The sequence below is a fragment of the Zalophus californianus genome, chromosome 4 (genome assembly GCF_009762305.2).
Source record: "Zalophus californianus isolate mZalCal1 chromosome 4, mZalCal1.pri.v2, whole genome shotgun sequence".
In the NCBI taxonomy this organism is placed as follows: Eukaryota; Metazoa; Chordata; class Mammalia; order Carnivora; family Otariidae; genus Zalophus; species Zalophus californianus.
The window spans coordinates 58,359,411-58,386,399 of record NC_045598.1 but is presented as its reverse complement, the minus strand read 5'-3'; the positions used below and the strand labels follow the sequence as shown (position 1 = coordinate 58,386,399).

General features: G+C 37.9%; 1 protein-coding gene across 5 annotated transcripts in view; it reads left to right on the top strand.

Annotated features, from left to right (window-relative positions):
- PTGER3 (prostaglandin E receptor 3) overlaps nt 1–26,989 on the top strand; it is a 177,444-nt gene that overhangs the window by 6,981 nt on the left and 143,474 nt on the right. For all 5 annotated transcript variants that reach the window (XM_027614812.2, XM_027614793.2, XM_035727208.1 and 2 more), the window contains exon 2: nt 24,022–24,201. In XM_027614812.2, coding sequence (XP_027470613.1) covers nt 24,022–24,201 — 180 coding nt within the window. The remainder of the gene's footprint in view (nt 1–24,021; nt 24,202–26,989) is intronic.

Below are 26,989 nucleotides of genomic sequence, written 5' to 3'. Positions count from 1 at the left end.
TCAACTGATAGCTGCCGAGCAGTCACCCTTCCTGGATTGCCTAAGGTCTCAAGTTAGAAGTCATTTTATTGGAAAAGACTTCCTTCATCCTCTCTAGATTTGGTCGGATGCTTTGGCCATTTGGTTCCATAGCACCTACCTTGTATTTCCCAGTCATAGTCTGAGTCACACTTCATCGGACATATTGGTTAATTGACCTCCTGAGGCCAGGTACATTATCTGTCTTGTTGTCTTGTTCTTTTCCCTGGAATGGTCATAACTGCATGCCATACAAGGTATGCCCAATATATGGTTATTGTTTGACTATCTAAGCACCCAAATCAGAAGACACTGTCTGGTCCCAGTTACATAAGCAATTAATTGTGTGACTTTAGACAATTTACTTGTTATCTTTGTGAACTACTTGCTTTTCTTTGGCAAAGTAGGAATAAAAACACCTACCCAGCCCATTTCACAGGACTGTAATGAAAACCAACGTAAATCTATGTGAGAATAATTAGGAATATCCCTTTAATATTATGAACACCACTATGATGTTTTACTGGATAATAATGTTGATTTCTTGTGTTCAGATAACCTTTCCCCCAGGAAACTGAAGAAAAAAGACAAGTGAGGGCGCCTGGGTGGCTCAGTTGGTTGGGCGACTGCCTTCGACTCAGGTCGTGATCCTGGAGTCCCGGGATCGAGTCCCGCATCGGGCTCCCTGCGCAGCGGGGAGTCTGCTTCTCCCTCTGACCCTCTCCCCTCTCATGCTCTCTCTCTATCTCATTCTCTCTCTCTCAAATAAATAAATAAATAAAATCTTAAAAAAAAAAGAAAAAAAGAAAAAAGACAAGTGATGTCTTTACAGCTCGATTAGTTATAGTTCACTGGGGAGGAAAATGTGCAGTGCAGTTTTTTTTTTTTTTTCATAAAAAAAGAAAATAAGAAAAATGGTCCATCTCAAGTGCATAAATTTTTACAAGGTATTATAATTCCCCTACCCCTGCCACCATCGTGTCAGCTCTGGAACCCTTTTCCCCTCATGGCTACCAGTTAATTAGCTCTCTAAATCTAAAACATTCTGGGTCCCATCTCCCCTTTCCCTAAATGTGGAGGTGTAACCACTACCTTGCCCTCTGAAGACCTCTGCCACAGGTCCATAATGTGCCCCCTTGTTTTTCCAGTTGGAGACTCCTTTGTATACTCCTACCTGTCCTCACATAAATGTTTAAGTCAAATTAATTGTGCATTCTGTTATTGTCATTGGTCAGTTTGTTCTGCAGACTTCTTAAGGGTAGATTTGGCGACTCAGTTGTCCTCCTTTCTTTCACAAGTGATCACTAATGTTGAAGCTACACAGAATTTAGGCTCACAGCCTAAGACTGAGTTTACACAATCCTTAAATGAGGCCCAAGCGTGAGAATCACAGAGTTGTAAATTGTCTCACAATTTGACCAGGTCCTGACAGGCATTAATATTATTTGTGGTCTATAAATAGCACAGAGTATGATTTTCCCATCCAGTGGCCCTCCTAGATGGTCCCTTGGGCAACATTCATAAGAAAGAAATTTCATTGAGTGATTTTGGCACTTATTAAACATGTATAATATTACTTTACCAGTACCGATTTTTATGATAGGCATTTGAAGAACCATAAATCTAAAAATGAAAGATAGTGGCAGAGATGGAAGAGGAGGCTTGATTTTTCACACTTTAACTCTGTTAGAAAGAAGGAAATTAGCTAATTTAGGCAAAAGTTATATAATAGAAGTACAAATAGCTGTACTGTTTTTTACAATCTTGAAAATACAAAAATAGAAGGTCAAGTTAGAGCTGGAAGCCTACTTTTTAAAAAATTTTTAAAGATTTTATTTATTTATTTGACAGAAAGAGAGAGTGAGAGTACAAGCAGGGGGAGTGGCAGAGGGAGAGAGAAACAGGCTCCCCACTGGGCAGGGAGCCCGATGCGGGGCTTGATCCCAGGACCCTGAGATCATGGCCTGAGCTGAAGGCAGATGCTTGACTGAGCCACCCACGCGTCCCAAGCCTACTTATTTTAAGAATTATTGACCCTCCAAAAAATCAAGTGTAATTTAAAAGATATACTTTTCACTAATCTTTTGATAGTTCTGAAAAATGTTTGATTCCTGAAAGTAGATTTGATCTTTTTTTTCTACCTTCTGAACTTTATAAGTGTCATTTTCTGTGGTTGAGAATATGCTTCTGTTGGTGTGACTCAGGAAAATTTGGAAAAAGAAATATATTGTTATTATGGAAAATGCTGAGAGATTGTAAAACATAAAACATAAAACATGTGTAAAACATATGTAAAACATAAAAAACATGTGGGGGAATTCACCCGACAGTAGGGTGGAGCTTTCACCATGGTCTCAATGTAGGAAATTTCCCTGATAATGTCCTGCTACCAGCCACCTTGCGTGGGTCTGGTAGAACATGCACATCTGCATTCCTGTGCCTCAACAGTCCTAAGGCCCGAGTGGCAGTTAGTGATGAAATGCCCCCATGAGCACTCCTCTCTGCTTCATTAGAACAGAAGAAAATGACTAGAGAAGTAGGTGAGGGCCACAGAGAGAATAAGGCACTAGGGAGCAAAAGACCAGCATCCTGGTCTAGGCTTTACCACCACATGATAGAAGTCACTTTATCTTTCTGGTTTTCCCTTCCTCATCAGTAAAATGAAAACTATTATTAAGTCTAACTTTCCTTTCAGCTCTGACTTCCTGTGGCTTGAAATAGATAAAACTGTCCCTTGGGACATACGGTATTAGATGCGTGAGAGAAAACACCCAAAGACTTCCTCGGAAGAGGCAGAGGAAATGTATGCAAGTGAACAAAGTGTTTCACACATTCTTTTATAGAGTCATTCTATAAATATTTTTTGCGGGCTTGCTGTGTGCCTGCTATTCTGCTCACCCGGGTGGTACTGTAGTGACCAAGGCTGACTCAGATGATTGTACGCGTTGAGCAGTTACGCAACTCTAGGGGGCACTGTTCACATTACATTCTAGGTGAATGACACTCTTAAACAGTGTGCAATCTGTGCTATACAATTTTCTCTCGTGAAGCTTTCAATCTCCTGAAGTAGCAGACAGTGAAGAAAAATCATTCCAATAAATGTCACCAGGCTGATGGCTCATTACCATGGTTGCTCTCACTGCCACATGGTGCTGCTGCTGCAGTTGGGCCTTGCCTGGGCAGAAGGGCAGTGCTACTGGTCATCTGCAGCTCTGAGGCCCTGCTGAAGCATGTCCCCATCCAGGCTGTAGTAGGCCTGTGCTTGGACTCCATTGTCAGAGAGCACATTAATTCACACCCCTAGCTACAACCACAAAGCTCAGCAGTAATTACCCAGAGGATAACCACTGTGCTACAGTTTATGGACCCAGAGGGTGGCTGGCCTCAGGCCACATACCGTCTGGAACCAGGCTTCTTGGGTCCTTAGTCTCTGGGTTGTTTTCAGATCACCTCCTGACAAGTTTGCTTTTCCTTTCCAATGAATTTCCTTTTAAGACTTTCCATGTCTTTTCCCACCACTGAATGTAGCCAAAGTCACTTTACCCCAGGTTCCTTAGCTTCAAATCTTGGGAGAAGAGGTGAGTCTCTCAGCCCCAACCCCCCCCCCCTTTCTTTCCAGAAAGCATGATGGTTTACCTCTTCCTAAGCAATCAGTGGTGTGTACCAGGAGTGTTCTGTGGATTTTCTTGTTACACCAATTTCCACTACGTAAACCTGTTCATTCTACGTTTACCAAAGCAATTGCTTCTTATTCTGTGAGGTCTACTCCAACGTGACTTGCTCTGTCCACCTGAATAGAGAAATGGGGGGTAGCTTCTGCATCCCCTTACATATGTTACTAAAACAATAAGCGTGTTATGAAGGCAAGAAAAAAGGTGCTTTGGAGAGTGTCAAAGAGGACGCCTTCTTCAACCCTTGATGGCATGTGGGGTGGTTAAGGAGGGTCTGCTGAGAAAATGTCACTTATGATGAATCTTGAAGGATGATACTTAGAGGAAAAAGGAGCAGTGTGGGAAGTCATCAGTGTGGGAAGGAGTGGAAGCATCAAAGGAATGGACAGAAGGCCAGTGGACATAATGGAGTGAGAGCCTTCAAGGTGAGGCCAGGGAGGTGGGCAGGGCCAACTATGCGGAGCCCTGTGGGTTTTGTTTGGGTGTTTATATTTTCATCTTAAGTATGATGGAAAGTGACTAAGAGGTTTGTGTGAGGGAGCGAGTTGATATACTTTATGTATTAAGAAATGTCGCGGGGCGCCTGGGTGGCTCAGTTGGTTAAGCCACTGCCTGCAGCTCAGGTCATGATCCCAGGGGTCCTGGGATCGAGCCCCGCATTGGGATCCCTGCTCGGCGGGAAGCCTGCTTCTCCCTCTCCCACTCCCCCTGCCTCTCTCTCTTTGCCAAGTAAATAAATAAAATCTTAAAAAAAAAAAAAAAAAGAAATATCGCTCTGTTGTTGCTTCCTGCATTAGAGAGGCAGGGCGTCAGAGCCCACCAGTACTAAGGTCAGATGGAGAGGTAGAGTCATTAGTAAAGAAAATTTCTTTCCCCTTAGTGTTGCTTGAAAAGAAGAGATGGACATAGTTTGGCACAGAATTGGTTGGGGGAGCGGGGGGAGGTAGTCTGTGCAGATGCACAGAGGAAAATAATTGAACCAGGTGTGCTAGGAATGGTAAGAAAATCTGTTTTTGTTGAAATATGTTTGAGAATGTTAAGAAATGTTATGAGCCAAAAGGGATTGAAGGATGAGAGAGAAGTGCATTTGTAGATTGCCTTGAAGATTAGAAATAGGAATTTGTATTTCATCTTGGGCAAGTTGTATTGCTTTTCCATACTCCTATTCCATATTTGTAAAATAAGAGGGTTCACATTATAAAATCTCTTGCCTTATGAAGGTCATTTAGTAAAACAGCTCATCTAATGTTTGATATCTTTCTAGAATATTCTTGGTGAGATTGTTTAAACTTTGAACACCTTTACATCCAGGAATTTAGTTGCTTTCCATGGGGCACAAAGAATTCTCTTATAGCCAAGTACTATGCTGGGCTCTATCTTACGAAGACTTGTTTGTTTCAGTTTCTTACAGTTACCCTAAGAGGTAGGCATACTGGCTCCAGTTTATAGACGATGAAAAAACGAAAGCTGAAAGAGGTTGAGTGATTCATTTAAGATCACAGAGCTAGTAAGGGGCCAAGCTGGGAGTCAAAGGATGAGCCCTTTTCTCCAAGCCACGGTGCTCAGATAGCTCAATTCATCTTGAGTTGCTCTTTCTATTATAAAAATTTCAATTCCCTTATGTTGGTTGAGTTGGAATGTTGATAACGCTAGTCCTTGGCTTCTATGGAACAAGATTAAACTTAATTAGACCTTTTTTTTTTTGGTTATATGATACTTCTGTATTAGGTATCAAGGAGTTCTCCTAAATTTATGAATGGCAAAACAGCATGAAATTATCTTGACAATGTCAGGGGCAGAAGCCATGATGTAACAATTATTTTAAGTGACACTTTGTTGAATATCAGTTGTGTGCCAGGTACTGGGTTACAACCCGACAGAATGATGGCATGCCCTTTCCTCAAGGAATGCAAGGAATGTGTTGTCTGCTGAATGATTCCCTAGAGACACTTGAGGTTGTGACTAAAAAAGCAGTATTATTTTCCATTGTCAATTTTGAACATTGGATCAAAGCTGAGGACCATCTAGAATTCATTTATCCATTCATGCTTTCAGTGATTGTTGAGTATCTACTATGCACCAGGCACAGTACTAGATGCTGAAACTATAGTAATGACACAGGCTAGTTTCCTGCTCTCAAGGAACATGCATTCTAGTAGAAGAAGAAAGTCAATCCACAAGTACATGAGAAGTCAGATTGTGATAAACACTGCTAAGAAAATAAAGCAGCGTGATGTGACAGAGGAAGCCTAGGGAACTTTTATAGATTGTCAGGGAACAATACCTCTGAGAGGTAGCATTTAAGCTGAGACCTGAATGAAGGAAAGAACCAGGTATGGATGATCTACAAGAAGGGCATTCTAGGCAGAGGGAACAGCGAAGGCCTCACGTGGTGGTGTTTGAAGGAGAGAGAGAAGGCTCGAGTGGCTGAAGGGAAGTGAGAAGGAGGGAGTGCAGTGCTATAAATTGAGATCAGAGATGGTGCCGGGGGCCAGACTGGATCGGACCATACTAAGAAGTTTTGATGTTATTTTAAGAGAACGCTAGAAGGTTTGAATCATGGGAGTGGCATTATTGGATTTATGTTTTTGAAAGGTCCTGGAGTGCAAAAAGGCAAGAGTAAGGTGCAGGGAGACCAGAGAGAAGGTGCTGAAGTTGTCCAGGTGAGAGACAATGACAGCTGTGGTTGGGCTGGAGAAGCGGATGTATTCACACAAAGGGATTTGAAGACAGAGTTTATAAGACATTCTGAAATGTCTCTAATCCCTGCCCTGTGACTCTGACAAGAAATAGGGTCCTCTCTTCTTCTCTGGGCCTCGGTAGTAAGGTGGCTCTCTGTCTGCAAAAAGCTTTCCCTTTGGCTCCTTAACAAGGAAGTGACTACTGCAGGCTTACACAGCTAATAATGGGCAGAATCAGGATTAAATTCTATCTAATGGGTGCTATTTTTTTTTTCCTGAGACGTAAATCAGAGTAGTCACGCAGAGAAAGAGAAGTAAGCAAGTTTGCTTATGAAATAATAGGATGTCATAAGAATCCTGATCCCCAGAAGAAGATCCAGACCAAGCTAAGCTTAAAAGTAGAGAGAGGGACAGGGAGGGGATTGCTTGATTCACATAAATTGCAGGAGTGTCAAGGTTAGACGTGGCCCTCTGGAAGACTAAAGCCAGGACTGTCTCTTTTCTGTATCTTTGATTTCTTGCCATGTGTCAGAATCCCCAATTCAGGCTCTTCTTCTAAGGAATAAATTTAAGGCATAGCTTTGCAGCTCACTGGCAAAGTCCTATGCTGTTTTATTGTTTTTTAAAGCTTCTGGTTAATAGGTTTATATTTACAGTCTGCATGTGGGGTTTTCATTTCGCTTTCATAGCAATACAATATTTCAGTGATTATGTCATCTCAAAACACTGTTTCAACATTTTTTTATTATAATTTTTTGTTGTTTTGCAAATACAAGAAACAGTTATACATGACATAAAGTCTCAGGACCCTGCTTCATCTTCAAAGACTAATGTAAATTTTGTTAAGCCACAGTTAAAGATTTAGGCTCAGAAAATTTTCCAGAAGTGAGTAAAGAAGGCAATGTGAGATTTACAATGGAACAGAGGTGGCCATATGAGGCTCTGAAATCTCACTCTCTATTAACACTGTAGCGAGATGACCAGTGAAGAAAATAGTTCTTTCTTGATGTTGCCATAAAGAGTGAGTTGTAGTCTGGGTTTGATGTTAATCTGGCAACTTTCTCTTTATAAATGAATAGATGTGCTAACGTCCAACATGCTGGGTGGCAGATTTTGAATTTATTAATGGTAGTAATTTCCTCCAAGAATAGACTGAGGATTTGCCTGGATCCAAAAGTATATTTCTAAATATTAGCTTTTGTTCCATAAAAGACATTAGGGAACATTTTGAATTTTTTTTTCTGTAGCATCTATTTCTAATTAAATTATGCCATAGATCAGTTTCAGGAAGCATGGGAATATCTTCTGACTTCAGAACTCTAGTCTCCTCCCTCCCTAAACTTGGTTCTTGGTCACAAACAACAGACTCTGACTCCAAGCATACGGGGCGTATTACGAAAAGGATATCAAGGGCTCATGGGGTCCATAAGAAGCTGGCAGGCCAGGTTTGGAAGACAGGCAGGGCCCAGGCTATTCTGGATACTGAGCATCAGACCACACTGCCAAGATCATGCTGCAAGACAGCTTGCTGCGTGCCGCTGGGATGAATCCACCATCTCAGAGCTCCCTTTCCTGTCTCACTCTCTCAAGACTCAGAGTGCTGGGTGTAAACCTGACTGCTATAGTTTAGAGTTTTTACCCACTGGCTATATCAAGAGGTCACCAGAAGAAGGATCAGGCACTTGCAGCATCTTATTTTTGAGGTAGGAGGTGAGAGTGGGAAGTTAAGTGCTGGGATTTCTCTCCCACTTAGAATACTCAGAAAAAGTTCTTCATACTTGAGGTATTAATAATAAGAACAGGCAGGGGTTCATTGTTGCCACTGAATTCATTTTTAGAAACATTGTGACAGTAGCACTCTATCTTTCAAGCCTTGTGTGTGCCTGCATGGGTGTGGGTGCATGTGCGTGTGTGTGTGTGTGCCTGTCACTTATTGAGTTGGAGTGGAAAGAAGACCAAAGGACAGGAAGCCAAAGAGATGCACAAAACAAAAAGACATATTTCTTCAATGCCTGCTACGTGCGAGTACTTGAGAATTACTGTGTTAAGCCCTTTAAGATATTATCTAATTTAATCTTCACAACAGTTTATCAGTGTGGTGTTCTTCATCCCTGTTTCTAGGTTGCATATTCTAAGAGTCCAAGGATTATACAACTTTCCCCAACTATACCCCTAGAAATTGGTAGACACAAGGCTTTTTTGTGCTATCATGTTTTGTTTCTGCTTTTATTGGTTTACTAAAACACTGTCCTATTAATTCATTGAAATTGCACAAAAGATGAACAGGTTGAATGAGAACAGTCAAAAAATCACACAAATCGGCTGGGTCAGATAATCACAGGGATTAAAGATTTCCTGCAGAATCTCATTGACCCATTAATTGGCTGGCCTTCTGAGGAGCTTGGGTTTCTAGAGAATACTGTGCAAATCCCACAGAGATGAGAATTTTCACTTGTCCTACAATAAAGTCTTCAAAGTTTCCATTCGACACAATACCTACAATGTAGGAGGTGTTTTCTGTAAAGGTGCGACATCAGTTTCATCCAGTGGTCTGTCTTTTCAGGCTTAGCACACTCACATACAGTGATAAAGTTTTACTAGGCAAACATTTTCCAGCTAGTAAAATTCACAAATATTATTCTTTTCACTGAACTATTTATAAAACAAATAAAACTGTTTGTTGAGTTCTCTTTGCTTAGTGGGAAAGTGTTTGACTACAGTCACAATTAGAAAATTTGTTTTGACAGTTTTAAAACTTGCAGCATGATATAGTGCAATTGGGAGTCTTGCAAACCTGCTTTCATCGTCTTTTTTTCTTACAATTGTGGAGAAGAGAAAGAGCCCTAGCAAACGAACTTCAGTGAGCTCACAGGGACTCCCTTAGAGGAATTCAGGCATATTACTCTTTAGCACCCTCTCACCCAGATTAAAAGGCTTCAGATTCCTTAGCTGAATCCTTGAGATCCTGAATTTGGCCACACTTACTACTCACTTTCTCCCCCTCCCCCAGCATCCTTACCTTCAGTCATCAAGATCAATCTGCAGTTCCTAGGATGATCTACACAATTTCCCACTCAGCAGTAGGAACTCTGTCTCTTAAAACTCTCCAGAAGTATCTGCTATTTTAGGGGGCAATGCTTTCCTGATCCTAGAGACAGATTTAAATGCCTTACTCCATACTCCATAGTGCCTGTGTATACCCTGATCACTTAATTATGCACAGTTGTATTTACAATTGTCATAATATTTATTATGGCACTGAAGACAATTGTCCACAGTAGACAAATGCTTACTTTACAGGAGGCACTGTGCTAAGCATTTCACAGACATCATCTCATTTCATTCTGTCAACAACACTCTGGGAGGATACTGCTATCTCCTTTTTCAGATGAGGAAAGCAGTTTGGAGATGTTAAGTAACTTTCCTAGATCATAGAGCTAAAAAAAGCAGAGCTGACTTTCAAATCCAGATTTGTCTGATTTTATAGCCTATGTGATAAGTGACTAAACTGTATGGCCTCCCTCTTGTTAATATTCAATTATTTGTCTGATTCACTGTACACTGTAAAGTGCTTAAGAACAGAGCCTTTGCCTTATTAGTCTATCAATTTTCCTGGCCCATAGCAGCCACTCAATAAATGATTATGGGACAAATGAAAAAAATGAAGTTGTAATGAAGTGAAAAAGACACTAGATTTGGAATCAGAAAATCGACATGTAAATCCTGGTCCTCAGAGTTTTACATATATTACATGGATTTAATCTTCACATAAATCCTTCAAGGTAGATTTTATCTATCTCTTTATTTTATTTTATTTTACTCTACTTTTTCACTTGTTGGGGAAGCAACTTGCTTTAAGGTCCAGAGTTTGCAAATGGTATTGAGCAAATCAAACCCAAGTATTCTGGATGCCAGAGCCACCAAGACAGCTGTGTCTAATGAATATTGGGTAGTATTTATGCAGAACAACTTGTGAGCATTTTAGAAAACATACCTTTTCCTTTATGTGTTACTTTTATTGTTTCCATGTTGTTGTTAGTAATAACAATCCTTAGAAAGATTAAAAACTACCTTCAGGTTAGACAAGAATGGGAGACACAACATTGTTTTTGTAATGGGAGAGAGACGTTAATTAGAAGCAGTGGGTGGAAGCATTAGAAACTGTTACTCTAATGTCTGGTGTCCAAAGTAGAAAAAAACAAAAAAGGATGTTTAGGAAGGTGCCCTGGGGAAAACAATGAAACGATGAGGAATTTTAGCAACAATAGGGAAACAGTAAAAATAACAAAGAAAGGGAAAAATAAGCCTTCAAAAGATGCTCAAAAGTTTCAGTATAATTATTTTGCTCTCAGTTGTAACGAGAGATGATATAATATGCTGGCTTCAGAATAATAAAACCTAACTGCAAATCCAGAGTTAGGGCAGCCTTCAGAGTTGGTTAATCCAGAAGTTTAGCATTGTCATGAAGGACCAAGGCTTGTCCTGTTTTTTGCAGTCTGCCATGTTGGCCTCATCCTATTGATGGCTTGTTCCCCACAGGTTTTAGGATGGTTGGTAGTATAGCAACCTAACCCCACGTCGATCCACAGATTCACTGTCCACGGTTTCAGTGGTCCGGAATCGGATGATCCTCGTTCTAACGTATTGTCAGGAGGTCAGTAGTAGCCTAATGCTACGTCACAATGCTTACACCATTGACCTCACTTCATCTCATCATGTAAGCATTTTATCACCTCACATCATCACAAGATGAAGGGGGAGTACAGTACAATAAGATACTGTGAGACAGAGAGACCACATTGACATAACTTTTATTAGAGTATGTTATAATTATTATATTTCATTATTAGTTATTGTTGTTAATTCCTTACTGTGCCTAATTTATAAATTAAACTTTATCATAGGTATGTATATATAGGGAAAAACATAGTATATATGGGGTTTGGTACTATCTGTGGCTTCAGGTATTCACTGGGTGTCTTGGAATGTATCCCCTATTTATTATTGGAGACTAGTGTACATGCTTTCTAGTTCACTTCTAGCAGGAGTAAGAAGCTGTGTTTTTTTATGGCTCACTCCTAAAAATGTAGAAACTTTTCCCCAGATATCCTCAGGGAACTTCCTCTTGGACCTCATTGCCTAGTAGGGGGTCACATCATCCTCCTGGATCCAGACACATTCTAGTATTTAGCAATGAGGTCAGCTCTGGAGTACCCAGACTCCAATAAAAATACATGTACTGATGAGAAGGAGAGATGGAAGAATGGATGTTGGGCAGGCAGCCAACAGTAGACACTACAGTGATGAGACCTATGCAGTTTAATTGAAAAAATATATGTGAAAGGTCATCAAAAAGTATAAAGCCCTAGGGGTGCCTGGGTGGCTCAGTTGGTTAAGTGTCGGACTCTTGATTTCAACTCAGGTCATGATCTCAGGATTGTGAGATCAAGCCCTGCATTGCCTCCATGCTGAGTGTAGAGCCTGCTTAAGATTTTAAGATTTTCTCTCTCATTCTTCCTCTGCCCCTCCCTCCCAGGTCATGCCTAACGTGTGCCCTCACTCCCTCTCTCTCTAAAAAAAAAAAAAAAAAGAAGTATAAAGCAGTGGCCCTGCATTGTCCATGGTGGTAACCACTAGCCATATGGGTTACTGGACACTTGAAATGCGGTAACTCCAAATCGAGAGTGTAAAATACACATCAGATTTTGAACATTATGTACAAAAAAAGTAAAATATCTCAATAAATTTTGTATTGATTACATACTGAAATAGTATTTCACTTATATTTAGTAAATTAAAATATATTACTAACATCAATTCTACATGTTTCTTTGCTTCTTTTAAATGTAGTTACTATAAACCTTAAAAGCATATGTGTGGCTCTCATTGAATTATATTTCTTTTGGACAGAGCTGCATTAGGCCATTGACTTTCCAATTGTTTCAGCTGGAGAAACTATTTCAAAAAGTTTCTTTAGAGAAACAGACAAAAACAGAACCGCTCTGGTCCAGTGGGGTAGGGAGCTGGAAATGCCATAAACATCTATTCACCAATTCCTGCAAAAACATTTATGAAAATAGTTACATCAAATATAGATTTTAACATGAAATCAATAAAAGTCCCTCAGATAGTAAGAGGAATAATTTTATAATTACTTGCTTAAGATCTTCCTTCGGAAGCTAAATAGTGCAGTAAAAATGCCTTCGTGGAACTCACACGTTAAGGAGAGAGGGAGCTGATGGGATCAGTTGTTGGGATTTTATTATCTTCTCTTAGGAAAGTGTAGTCCTCCTAGGAGTTTGGCTTCTGAGTCGTGGGAAAAATTGATTTCCTCCTCATGTTTGCTTTCCTCTGGTTCCTATTAGTTACTGTGCTGTTGGACCAAATGGTATGAATCCAACTAAACCAACAGAGGAGACAAAAGCAGCCCAAGGGGACAAAACATGGAAGATGAACATGTTACAAGTTTCCATTTTCTTACATCCCGTGTAATGTGAATTCAGTCTTCTTTAAACTTTCCTCAAACTTGGTACAAAATTGTAAGTGCTTAACTGTACTTTAAGTGATCTGTAAAGTCTGATTTTCTGAAAACAAAAAACACAGTCTCTTCAGAAGAACATTTTGAAAAATAAAGTTTATCATTTATCATTCAAATAACACACGGCACTTGAGAGTTCTCACCAGCCACATACATGGTGCATGAAAGGAAGGAGTGATTGTGAAGGCATATTACAAGGCTGCTACATGAATCTCAAGGAATAATAGGGGTAAAAAAAGAGCTGTGTCTCTGTGGACATAGCAAGTTACCATTCTGTGGTGTCCTAGCCACATGCTTCTTGATCAGAGTCCATGTATTTAGGAGGCAGCAGTGAGGGGATCTTTTATGCTTCCTTTCAATACTTCAATCTGAAGAAGAATAACAAAAACATGACAACTAATATTTACATAGTACTTAGTACAAGTCAATAGAGCTGAGTGTTCTACCATTTAGTATATACCTTCATCCCTGTTGATACAGCCGAGCAGTGAGCTGAGTGGGATGCAGGAGCCGATGTCTTCAATGGTGCTATTTGGTAGACCCAAAAGGGAAAAGGGTCAGCAGAAATGTTTGGTGGCAGCTATTTCACACAAGCCGTAAAAGTAGCACAGTTCTCTTTAGAAATGTTGAGGCATTGGCTACTGACCAACCTGCCATGATTGGGAAATCGCAGCATGTTCTTTTTAATGTCAAAGAAAAAGCGATGTCAATGCATGACGCGTTAAGCCCCTCCTGTTGTGGATCTGGCACTGCACAATTACTTAGGCCCTGTTTACAGTCAACACCACAAGAGTTAACTATAAAGAAAGCTGGTAAATTTTATGAGGAGGTGTTTTGTATTGGGGAAAAGGAAAATGAATTACACATAATGTTAGAAAGTTCCTGTGCTGACACTAACTAGAAGCCTAACATTGACAGAGAATTTTACAAGTAAATTAAACTATTATTGATGTGTTATCTGTTAGACTCTGAAGGGTATTTTAAATACTTATTATAACATACATATAAGATACATTCTCATATTTGTGGGCAAGAATTCTATAAGCAAGGAGCACTAAAATTCTATGTAACATTTTTATAATAATAAAAGAACTTTTAACTTACGATGTATTATAAACTGATAGAAAATAGCCTTATTAAAGACTGTGTTGATATGCATGTTTTATTTTGGTTTTGTCTTGAGGTGTATTTTTGGAAAAATTGTTATTAAATACACAACAAGAATTCTTCCCTTCTTATAGAGTCAATATGTTTTATTTTAAATATTTGCTTCTCCTCTTGATTCTACAACCCAGCTCTCCAGCTTATTCCAGGTTACTGCTGTAAATATAACATTCTACTTAAAATCATGAGTGATAAGAAAATGTACTTATAGCCCATTAGTACCTAAATTGAAGCTGTTATCCTGTCTTATCATAATAACAGAAACAACAACAACAACAACAAGACTTGAATAGGGATAAATATTGGTGGATTTGTACATTAGATAGAAATTCTAGAATCTGGTACCCCCAAATGGGAAGGGGTATGCTTTCCACCACTCATTCATTGGTTAATTAAAAAATATTTATAAATCTACAATGTAATATACTCTGTGTTAGGTGCTTTCTCTGATACACCTAAAAGGCCCAAATAATCTCTACTCTTGTAACAATGTTTATTAAGAAAGACTGAAAATAAAAAAGCAAGCAACAATATAAAATGTTTAGGGATGATAAAGGAAGTAAAGAATTTGGGGAGTCCATATTAAAACTTATCCACTAGGCTTTTGGCAAGGGAAACACCAGGTAAATTGACATTTCAAGTCTACGCAAAAAATAACTTGGAATTAGTCAAGTAGAGAAGGAAATAAGAGTTATAAGACCTAGGGATCCACATGTGTAAAAGCTCAGAAGCAAGATGAACTTTTAAAGGACTCAGAGAAGGGGCACCTGGGTGGCTCAGTTGGTTAAGCGACTGCCTTCGGCTCAGGTCATGATCCTGGAGTCCCGGGATCGAGTCCCGCATCGGGCTCCCTGCTCAGCGGGGAGTCTGCTTCTCCCTCTGACCCTCCCCCCTCTCATGTGCTCTCTCTCTCATTCTCTCTCTCAAATAAATAAAATCTTTAAAAAAAATAAAGGACTCAGAGAAGTTCAAGGTGAACTTCACATCAATAGATGTGAAGGTAAAGAGTGGTGAGGCTAGTGAGCTCAGCAGGGGCTGAGTGGTGATGAGCCTTGAATGCTCATTTAAAGGCTCTGGGCAATGAGAAGCTATTGAAGAACTTTTCAAAATGGAATGACACAGTAAAATGTCCATTTTAGGAGCATCCTTTGTAGGCAGAATGGAGGGTAACAAATCATGTAGTAGACTATTGTGGTAATTCAGACAAGAGATGGTGGTGGTCTGGGTTTAGGGCCAATGGGAGTGGATATAAAAGAATTGATAGATTTAAAAAAATATATTAGGAAGTTAATGGGAGACTTTGTGATTGATTGGATGTGAAGAATATGGATAATGAGGCGGAATGGGGAGAGAAACAAGAAAGAGACAGAGAGAAATGAATCAAGATGAAGCAAGGGTAACTCTTAGGTTTCCGTTTTAGAGAGCTGGGTTCACTGAAATAGGGAGGATTGGTGGAGAAGCAGCTTTGAAGAGGATAATAACGAAGAGGTCACCCACAGCAAGAAGGGGAGGCAACCTCCCATTATTTAAGATAGAACCCCAAAATGCTGACATTTTCAAGACGCGTAGAGAAACAGGAGCCATAAAAGAGACTGTAAAGGATCACCCAGAGGGGTAGCAGGGAAATTAATGAGAAATTCAAATCAAATGGCAACTTAAATATTTGGGAATATTTGGGAAGGGGCAACCTGTACCTTTGGCAACCTGAATCTTAGGGAAGAGAATGTTTCAAGAAAGACTTGTAAGTGTCTAGCGGATTTTGAAACCTTGTTGGTGGCCTTGGGAACAGTGCTTCTTGAGGATTTGTGGGCACTCAGGCCAGGCTGTGGTAAGTTTGAGAATAAATTTGAAAATATGGAAGATAGACAACTCTTTTGAGAATTCAGCTGTAACTTGTGTATATAAGGAGGTGAGAGTTCTGCAGAAGGTTTTATTTTCTCAAGATAGGAGAAATTTAGATATGTTATTATGATACTGGGAAAAGGCCAAAAGTTAAAGATAAAAGAAGGAGATAATTGAAAAAAATAAGGCCTTTGACATTTATGATGGATAAGATCCAGGGCGCAGATAGAGCATTAGTCTTAGGTAGGAGATGGGACACCTCTTCTGTTTGAGCAAGAGGCAAGGAAGAATGGTTAGCTACAGATGCTGAACTTGGTGGTGAGAAGGTGAGAGACCCCTAAACAGCTTGTTTCCTCTTTGAGGTGAAGGACAGTGGAGAATGTGTGAGATAGCTACTGTGGTGAATGAAAGAGAGAGAGAGATGTGACTAGGGAGTGAGACAAGGTTGGAAGTTTGGGGACCATGAATGGAGAGAGACCCCAATCTGCCCATATTCACCTGGTGTTCATCCCAAGTACAAGATGTGTCTATGTGGATCCCCCTACGAGATCCAGTCCCCCCATGGCATAGCTCCAGAAGAGAGTGTCATTTTGACATGAGATCAGGTTAAATAAAAATTTATCAAATCAGGGTAGAACCACAATCAGCCTGCACTGCATACAGGATGTGACACAGGGAGGGATTCTTTGGCATGTGGTGGCTCTACTGTCCATGAATCATAGAAGCCAGTAACTGACCACTACACATCACATTCCCTTTAATAAGCCATAATGAATTGATGATTAAGTTAAATGTTTTGATCAATTATAGAGTGTCAGACTGTTTACCTGTTGGTTGTTAAATTATGCACACATCGACTACCTAAGAATTCAAACAAATGACCATGTGATGATTCCAGGATGGACTGTGACATTAAACATTTTACCAATAAACTATTTAATAGGTTATTGTTTATATTGAAGCTTCCAACTATTCTGCATTTAATGCTTCTTTTGTAAGTGTGCAAATAACACGTTTATTGTGGAGAATCTGAAAAACAAAGAAAAAATAGAGAAGAAAATAAAAATTGCCCTAATTCCCCACCTGGAGATTGTTTTTAAATTGGATTATACTATGTAGTAAACATTTGTTTTTACTTTTAACATCCTGAATATTTCTTCACGTTATTAAATATTTTTCAAAAACATCATTTTAAATGGCACCATTGAAATACATATATATTATGCAAATCAGTGGATGTCCCATAATTTAAACTGTGCCCTGTGCCTTATTGTTGGCCTTTTCAGTTTTCCTAATTTTCTTTTGAGGTGAATATCTCTGCACAGAAAACTTAGCCTACATCTCTGATTCCTTCTTTAATCATTTAGCTACTCTTTAACAAAAGTTTTTTTGAGTATAGTTGACACACAATGTTACATTAGTTTCAGGTGTACAACATAGTGATTGGACAAATTTATAGGATATGCTGTGTTCACTACAGGTGTAGTTACCATTTGTCAGCATACAACACTGTAATTGTCACTGACACGGTGGATCTCTGAGTGGATGATAGGATTCAACATTCTGGGTTTAAATGAAACTGTATTTTGACAGAAAAAGAAAACTATCTTAAATCTAAATATTTGCAAGGATGAATGTTCTTTAAACCTTGACAAAGGCATATTTTCTAGACTTTCACTTGACTCCTGAGATATAAAGGTGTGAAATATAATAAAGATAGCCCTTCTGACATGTATATCACAAAGCTAATTTATCTTCTACAATCCAAGGAATAAATACTTTTATACAGTCGGTTTTGCCTTGCCCCTTTCAGCCAGAATTTGAATACTTACATAGTTACTGACGTTTTTTGACTGTTCTAATAGAAAGGTATCTATCTAGGCATAACATACGTAATGAGCTATACTGAGCCAACTTACACAGAATTTACAATTCATACTATTTGAAAGGAGATGGTAATTCTTATGTACTAAATACAGTGGTGGTAGGCTGCAGGCTTCTTTTATGATTTGAAGGTCCTTTATGCAGTGATCGATTAATGGTTCTGCATTACCAAACATCTTGAAAGTTTAAATTTTTTCTTTAAAAAATATACTCTATTAGGTAGAAATTTAAGGAAAGCAGACATATAGATAATACATTCATTTCCTAGTATTCCTCAAGCATCCACTGGTCTAACCCTGAACGTCAGAGCATTCTCTTCTGGAAGCATATACAATCGTGCAATAGCCTGGGGCTTGGGAACAGGTATACTTTGTATATGGAAGACCTTAATTATTCTCATCTCATTTTAATTTTTGCAACTCCATTACTAGATGGGAAAGATATTCGGTAAGCATGTATTAATCATGTTTTAGAGAAGGGAGAAATTAAGATCCAAAGTTAGGTAATCAGTCCCCAGCCTAGATGCAGAGCTGAGTCAGATTTATGGTGGGTCTCTAACTCTTGGTGTTTGCCAAAGTCAGCTACTTCTAAAAAAATCTTCCCAAAAAGCTTTATGAATCTAGTCCCTAGTACTATTCATCTGCCCATTTTCTAACTTTGTAATTATCCTCTCTCCTCAGTTTTCCAAAAGATACACTTGGGGTTTTCCTGAAGAGGAATTTTTGTCTTTTGTTTATACCTTTTACCTTTTGGTTTCTTTTCTTTTTCAAGTTAAATCCTTATTCATTTTCCGGCTTTGCCACAGAACTTTGCCACAGAACTATTAAGAAACAACTTAACCATAGAGGTACATATATACATATGTAAGAGGCCTTCTGGGCCCGCCCTTTTTTGTGCTAGTGAGTTTACTAAAGCATAGAGAGTAAGTTGCTTGCCTAAAATTACACATCACGGCAGAGCCAGCAGTCACTGTTTTGAAAAATTTTATAAAATTATGTAATAGTAAAGATGAAATAACACGATATCTAGTAACATGTTTAGTGTTCATGAGCTGTTTATTTTCAGCTTTCAGATTAGATAAGGCAGAAGAAACTTCTGAAACAGTAGAGCATAGAATGCTGAGATGATTTGGCAACTGGAGAACAACACCGTAACTAGACTGGAAAGACTGCAATTATTTCTTAAACCTACAGTGAAGCTTCTTCCCATGATAATCCTTCAAATTATGTAATTAAGTGATTTAAAGCGCCCAGACTGGTTTCAGTGTATTATAATGTAGTACATTTATCAAACGATAGAGGGAATTTCCAGTAGGGCAGGTTATTCTCCCTTAGCCTAACAACAGAGGATTATGAAAAATAAAACATCATAGATAAAAATTGGCTATGAGGAAAGTTCTCTTACACATTTACATTAGGAATAAACTGGAAATGCATAAAAGTTACAAAATGGAGTCTAAGGACAAGTAAGCAATTTTATTCCCTCCCCCACAAGTTAATTTTTCTGGGTTTATTCATTTATCATCTTCAATAGATATTTATGACCTATAACTCAAGGCATTTTTTTAATTAAGAAGTCAAGTACCAAAGATTTTTAAATGTGTAGTTATAAATCCTGCTGCAATAAAACAAAATCCAAATGCAGAATATTGAGAACTGTCTCCTTGGTTAGTGCTTTGCGGATTTAAAAGATCATTATCTCTGGAAAAGAGAGAGATCGCTTTTTCTCCTTTAGGTGGAACAAAGCAGTTGCCCTTGACCCTAGACAGGGATGGAGAATTTAGGGGACACTGGTATAGTTGTGTTCCTGGTTATCACAGGTACAAAAAGAGCTCTCTATTCCTGCTCATAACCAGGAGGAGGCAAGAGGCCTCAGAGAGTCACGTGGAGCCTGGGGAAGATGCTGTCAGAAAAGCTGCATCTCAGGGCAACCAGAATTAATCTTACCATTCCCTTGACCAGATCACTATACGAGGCTGGTCAGAAGCAGCTATCATGAAGAGTATTCATGCATTTGCTAAAAAAGTAGCCTCTGTGCTGTCCAAGCACCTTGTTTTTTGTTTGTCCTTTTTTTCCTTGTGTAGGGAATTGAATTGGACTAACAGGAAAAATTATTTCTATTAGAAATCTACATATTCACGTCAAAGGTTTTCTCTAAAAGTCCGAATGTCTGAAAAATATTTGCAAAAATTGTAATCACTGTTTAGCTCCTTAAGTATTGGTAAATCAACAGATGGATGTTAATTTGCATTTATGTTCAAGATTAGATGGATTTGGGAGTCCTACTTCCATCCCTGCTGCCACTTGGAAATGACAATATCATGCTTACTGCCTTTAATTCTAGTTATTGTCATATTTAGCGTCTCATGATTTCCGGGAAAAGCTAGACTGTCTCTCCCCATGCGCCAGCTATTGGTTACAGAGCTGGGTTTCATAATTTCATAATCACAGCACTGTCCATAGTAAATTTTAGGAAATTACAGAAAACTAATCAATGTAAGGCATATGAAACCTATATTAGCCTAATAATAATTTAAAATTATTAGGCTCATAAAAACTAATTTTAAAATAATCAAGGAAAACTGTGTAAAATGACTGAAATCCCATTTTAATTAGCAATTTTGTTAATTTTCCTGATTATAAAAAGTTGGAGAATTTCCATACTTTATTTTATTTAAAAAATGAAAATGTTAGTTAAGTGAGTTTGTTGGGTTTTTTTTTAAGATTTTACTTATTTATTCGAGAGAGAGAGAGAGAGAGTGAGAGCATGCGAGTGGGAGGAGGGGCAGAGGGAGAGAGAGAATCTCAAGCAGATTCCATGCTGAGCGTGGAGACTGATGCAGGGCTCGATCTCACGACCCTGAGATCATGACCCTGAGAAATCAAGAGTCAGACGCTTGAGCAACTGAGCTACTCAGATACTCCTAAGTGAGTTTTTAGATCATTCTAGACCAGGCCCAGAGCACTTCCTGGAAGATGGTAGGCAGTCAAATATATTTAACTGTTGGATGAGGTGAGGGGTTAAAAGAGCAAAATACAACCTTTCCAATAGCTTATAAAAGGAAGAAAAAAGAATTAATAGACACATGTTTTTCTTAAGGGAAACCTATTGAAAATATGATTTTATACCTTTTAATCAAACACACTGAACTTTAATTGATGCTGCTAGAGTAACAAGAGTTCATTTTTACATGTTGCAAATTTAGAAATTGAGATTATTTAAACAGGATTTAAGATGAAGTTTACTTTTACTTTATGTTTAAAAAAAAAAAGTTTCCTAAGAAAGTGAACAAAGTAAACAAGCTTGCTGAGATGTTCTATCTATGAGAGATGGTAAATCATTTTCAAGCAAGTTCCTCCCCATCCCCTTGCCACATCTGTTGAGAGCTCAGTCTGTAGGTGTGTTAGTTTTCTACTGCAGTTCTCTAACAAATTAGTATCAATTTAGTGGCTTAAAACAAGACCAATTTCTCTTACAATTCTGTTAGAAGTCTGACATGAATCTCACTGGGTTAATATCAAGGTGTCCATGGGGCTGCATTCCTTTCTGGAGGCTCTGGAGGAGAATGGGAGACTTTTATTTCCTTACCTTTTTCAGTTTCTAGAAGCCATCTCCATTCCTTAACTCAATTCATGGCTCCCTTCCTTTGTGTTCAAAACCGGCAACATTGTATTCTCTGACTCCCTCTTTCTTACCATGGCTGGATAAAATTCTCAGGTTTTAAGGATTTATGTGATTACATGGAGCCCACCCAGATAATCCAGGAAAATCTCCCCATCACAAGACTCTTACCTTGAGTCATATCTGCCAAGTCCTTTTTGTCACATGTGATAACGTATTCACAGGTTCTAGGAACTGAGATGTGGATCTCTTTGGCAGCCATCTGTGTACACAGGGAGAGGTAGCGTTTAGTTCACAGGACTATGAGCCAGCATCAGAAGATACTGATGGAGATTGACTTATTTTTAAAAATTGGTGTATAATAATTCATATTTATTAATGAAGGCAATTATCATCAACTTCTTTTAAATAAAACTTTCACTAATTGTTTGAAATGTTTTTATGTATATACAGTTTTTAAAATAATTTAATGATTGTTTAATGGTAAGTTATTGTTTAATAGTAATAATTCCATTGCCTTCCACAAGTCTATGTATTTCACATAATTTAATTATATAACAATATAGCTTTATATATATGAACTATCTTATATTCTGTTTTCACCCAATTCTTAGATATACTTCTATCCAAATAGGCCATATTTTATTAAGTTTTACTGCTGATGTTAGAGATTTATGTGTTTACAGTTTCTTACTAATGTAGATAATGCTTCACTGAACATTGACTTATTTATACAGCTGTTTTTGCTTTTATTCAATAGGGAAAAAATTCCTTTGAAAGAAATTTATAGGGTAAGAATATATGACTATCTTCAGGTTGTCTACACATTCCCCTCTTCTTATTTGTTTATAGAACCATAATTTTGTTCAGGTATTGACTATATAAGAAGCAAGTGCCATTGTTGGGATTATGGGTTTGTGGTCCAGGGTGTTTTGGATGTTCAGGGATGTTGACTTCGATTTGAGATATATGACCTAAGGACAAACATCCAAATAAGTGTGGGCCTCAAGAGAGACCTTGGGTTCAATGAAAATGTCCTGTGAGCAACAAATGCAAGCCCCATTTAAAATTTTAAATTTTCCAGTAGTGACATTTTTTAAAAAGTAAAAAAAAAGGAAACAATGCCAATGTTAATAGTATATTTTATTTTATACAATATATCTAAAATCTTAACATTTCATTATAGAGTCATTATATATTCCAACACCTCAGTTTGTTCTGGCCACATTTCAAGTGCTTCATGGTCGTGCACAATTAGAAAGATGAATTTAGGAGCCAGTTATAAAGTCAGCACCTTTCTTTGCTTGTAAATGTGAACCTGTGTTTGGCTTGTTTCCGGGGATTTTTTTTTTTTTTTTTTTTGCTGTTGTGAGTAACACTGTAATGAACAGTCATATATAGAACTCCTGGCGCAGGCCTTGAGGATGGCATATTCCCAGGCTTAGGATGGCTGGCAGGTAGTAGGTGAAATGATGCTCACTTTATTCTCCAAGGTGGTTGCTCCAGTATACATGCCAGCTATGGTGTGAAAAGAGTCCTTATTGCTCCTCCCCCACATGAACATTTGGAAAAGTCTCATTTATTCATTTTGTCAAGCTAGTGGGTGTAAAATTGTTTCTCATTTCCTCATAATTTGCATTTTTCTGATTCTTAATGAGCTGGAAGACCTTTTCAGAAGTATATGAACCTTCATTTTTTCCTCTTCTATAGATTTCTATAGAAATCACAAATATTTATTCTTTCAAATATAAATATACTTAGATATATGTCATATATTCATATATGTGTCACATTATATATTTATTCACAAATATTTTTTGAGTGGTATCTATTAAGTATTGGTCTAGGTATTGGGAATATACTCATGGGAGGAAAAATAGTCCCAAATCTTGCCTTCCAGGAGTTTATATTCTAGTGTGTGTATATGGTGAAGAGGGAGAGACAAAAACAATTTAAAAAGTGAAGCAGCATATGTCAAGTGTTGTTAGCAAACCTCGGTTTAAGTCCGGCTCAGCCATTTTACGTCAAGGCTTAACTTGGCTTCTGCAATTGTAAAAAGGAGATGGTAATAATACTATCTTCATTGTTCATTCAGTGCATATGAAGAACTTGACACAGCTCTGGCAAATTGTAAGGAGTCAGAAAATGCTAGTAATAAGTATCGTTTCCCCCTTTTTTGCTTCTCCTTTTTCTCTGTAATTTCTTCTCAGAACTTCTGAAGTTTAAATATGTTTTGGTTTGTTGAGGTGTTGGCTTTCATCAGGGTGTCAGCCTATTGGTACTTTCTGTGACACGACAGATGACCTTAGCTAATTTTGAGATGTGTTTTTGAGATTTCAAGAGTCTTAAATCCCAAGAACCAAGAGCCTGAGAACGTGTACTTTTTAAAAAGCTACATCATGTCAAATGCCAAAAATGTGGGAAAATCTGTAGGAATGCCTTGTATTCATTCATGGCTGTGTCCTGTGAATGTAAATTTTGCCTGAATTAATCATTTCAATCTAACAACCAATTTACTGTAAACCATGCGCAAAGTACTGTATAGAGGAGATGCATGTGACCTTGTTAATATTTGGAACAATTATTTGTCCTTCTTTCTTAGATCATGATGTTGAAAATGATCTTCAATCAGACATCAGTTGAGCACTGCAAGACTCACACTGAAAAGCTGAAAGAATGCAACTTCTTCTTAATAGCTGTTCGCCTGGCTTCACTGAACCAGATCTTGGATCCCTGGGTTTATCTGCTGCTAAGAAAGATCCTTCTTCGAAAGTTTTGTCAGGTAGCAAATGCTGTCTCCAGCTGCTCTAATGATGGACAGAAAGGGCAGCCTATCTCATTACCCAATGAAATAATACAGACAGGAGCATGAAAGAGAACACCTAATCAACTTGCATGTTCACAGCTTTTGGTAACAAGTAGCCATAAACCTTACTGTGAATTTAGGCATCTCTGGCATGCCACTGTTTATGCATTGAAGGAGAATTTTGATATAAGGCTAAATGGTCTCAGAGGCATAGATAATCCCCCGTGTGCCAAAAGTAAACAAAGGAAAATATATTATTAACAGTCTAGTGTTTTTGGGTCTCTGCCATTTGTAGCTGAATATGTGATTATTTATGAGATGAAAACACTTTTTATAAATGATCTTGGTCTGTGGTGGGGATGGAGTGGGGAAAGTTAATATTCCAGTATACCGAGTACACGGGGGATTGAATCCATAGATCATCAGAGATAGACAAAAATTTGTTTTTGTTCAAGGACCTTGGTCTTCTGTATTCTCTTTCTTTCTTTCTCTCCATGTCACTCTTTTCCCCTTATATTTTTTAAAAAGTTGCATTAGGATAAAAAAATATAATGTATCCATAATGTTCAGTGGTATTGATGTAAATATTGCTCAATACATAAATTATCTGTTGAACTTATAAAGTTTAAGTTTTCGTTGTGTCTGTAATTAGATTTACTCATTATCTAAATAGAGCCAAATGCATTTATTTGAAATATGACAGGATTCGTGACTATCCAAATTACTATATGTTATTCTTTTTGAATACATTTTTAATTCCTAAAAGCCGGATAAGATTCATGAATCTGATCTTGAGAGTCAGTAGAGTGATTTTTCAAAATACTATTTAAGAACTGATTTGAGAACTAAATATAGGTACTGTGGTTAATTATCTTCCCTGATCGTTCCACCAAAAGTATTCTCTAGTCTTTTGGATATTTAAATGTTAACTCTGATTTCAAGACCAATAAGTATTTTGAAAGTTCCATAAAGACTTTGCATAGTTTGGCCTATTATAGAATAAGAAAATTAATAGTATTGAACGCTCATAACACTTTCTCTGTTCTCCCTTCAAAGTAGCTCTATATCTAAATATTTATTATTAATTTGCTTTTCTTATACTCTACATGTGTACAAACCTTGATAGCTAAGCTTGGTATCTTTTTGGCACAAGTAGATTATTACACTAAGTTTTGAGAGTTGCACTTAAAAAAAAAGAAAACCTCCCAACAAACATAGCAATCTTTTAAGTGAGACCTACACAAAATGCTCTTTGTATCCTTTGGAGCATTCATTTTGCAAACTCAGTAACATTTCTCACGAAGATTTTAATTTACAGCTTACCTTTTGCATTCCTAGTTTTAAAAAATTTGAGATTTCTTTTATATTTCTTTATAGTGACTACTTTTTCCCCCTGTGTTTAGTAGGCATTTGAGGAATAATTGATTTTAATAAGTACAATCTGTCTATTAGATGAATATATAAGCCATCCTAGGTCAGTCAGGAATAATCAATGTTTATTATTATTATTATTATGAATAACCATGTCAAACTGAGTGGATAAACAAGGTTTGCTAAGAGTGCTTATGTAATTCATGATGGTTCCACAGCCTACATTTTAGAAAAAATGATATATAGCATAATACTAAAACCCCGATACAAAATCTCTCTATGCTATAGAATTGGATTATCCCACAGGTCACCTCATGAAGAATTAGACAAAGCTACCTCCTTTTTCCAGAAGAAAAGAAAAAAGTGCACTTAGAATAAGTACTGACCTTACAGCAAAGAGGCTTTACCTCTTGAATGTTCCTCTGGTCCCAGGTCATAATCAGATAGACGCACACACAGTATGGATTTAAGTGGTATGAGTGTGATTGGGTTATCCTTCCCAGGACCTAGCACAACACTTGAAAGTAGGAAGAGTTCAGTATTTATTCAATGAATGAATGAATGAATGAATGGCTGCCAAAATCGAGTGTGCATCGGTGAGGTGCCTGCCATATGATTGAAGGGCTACCTGCCCTTATAGTCCATCAAACTGATAAGGTGAATGATTGCTGCTTATTTAATTATGGAAATATGAATTTCTCTTCAAATGTGTAGTAACATATTGCTGTACAACAAAGTGCTTTATTTGTATTAATAATTTAAGAGACTGATCCTTCCAAATGGTAATGGAGATTACTGTCAAAGAAATACCACTTTTCATCCAAGCACAGAAATACAGAAAGACAAAACAGCCCAAAACTTATCCTTAAGTACAAAATAAATTTCTGCCCAGGGATACATGGCAGGAGTGGATACATGGCAGTTTTTCAACAAGGTTGAAAGGGAAGTGGAGAAGGAAAAATGACGTAAATAGCATGTGTTTTTTTACCCAGGCAACCATTGGTTCATCCAGGGAAAACCTGGTAAGAAATATAAGTCCCAAATGATTTCAGCATTTGGATGATAGTTGAAGTTAGATTTCAGAGATGTTGTGCAGAGGCCCTGGATGTGGTCAGGAAGTGGACACTGAAGTCACTGCAGAAGAATCTGTGTATCCAAGTTTAAGTGTATTGGTTTTTAAATTCATTCTCATATACTTTGTTTATCTACGTATATGTCTGAGCAGGAAAAGAAGATGTGCACATAAATTATGACGATTCTTAACCTGACAGTATTGGTTTAAAAAAATAGAGGCCTAGGAAACCACATGGGAAGAAGTGAGTGAGTACAATGTAGAAATTAAGGTACAATCAGCTATTGTAGATTGTACATAGCAATGCTGATTTTCTAAATG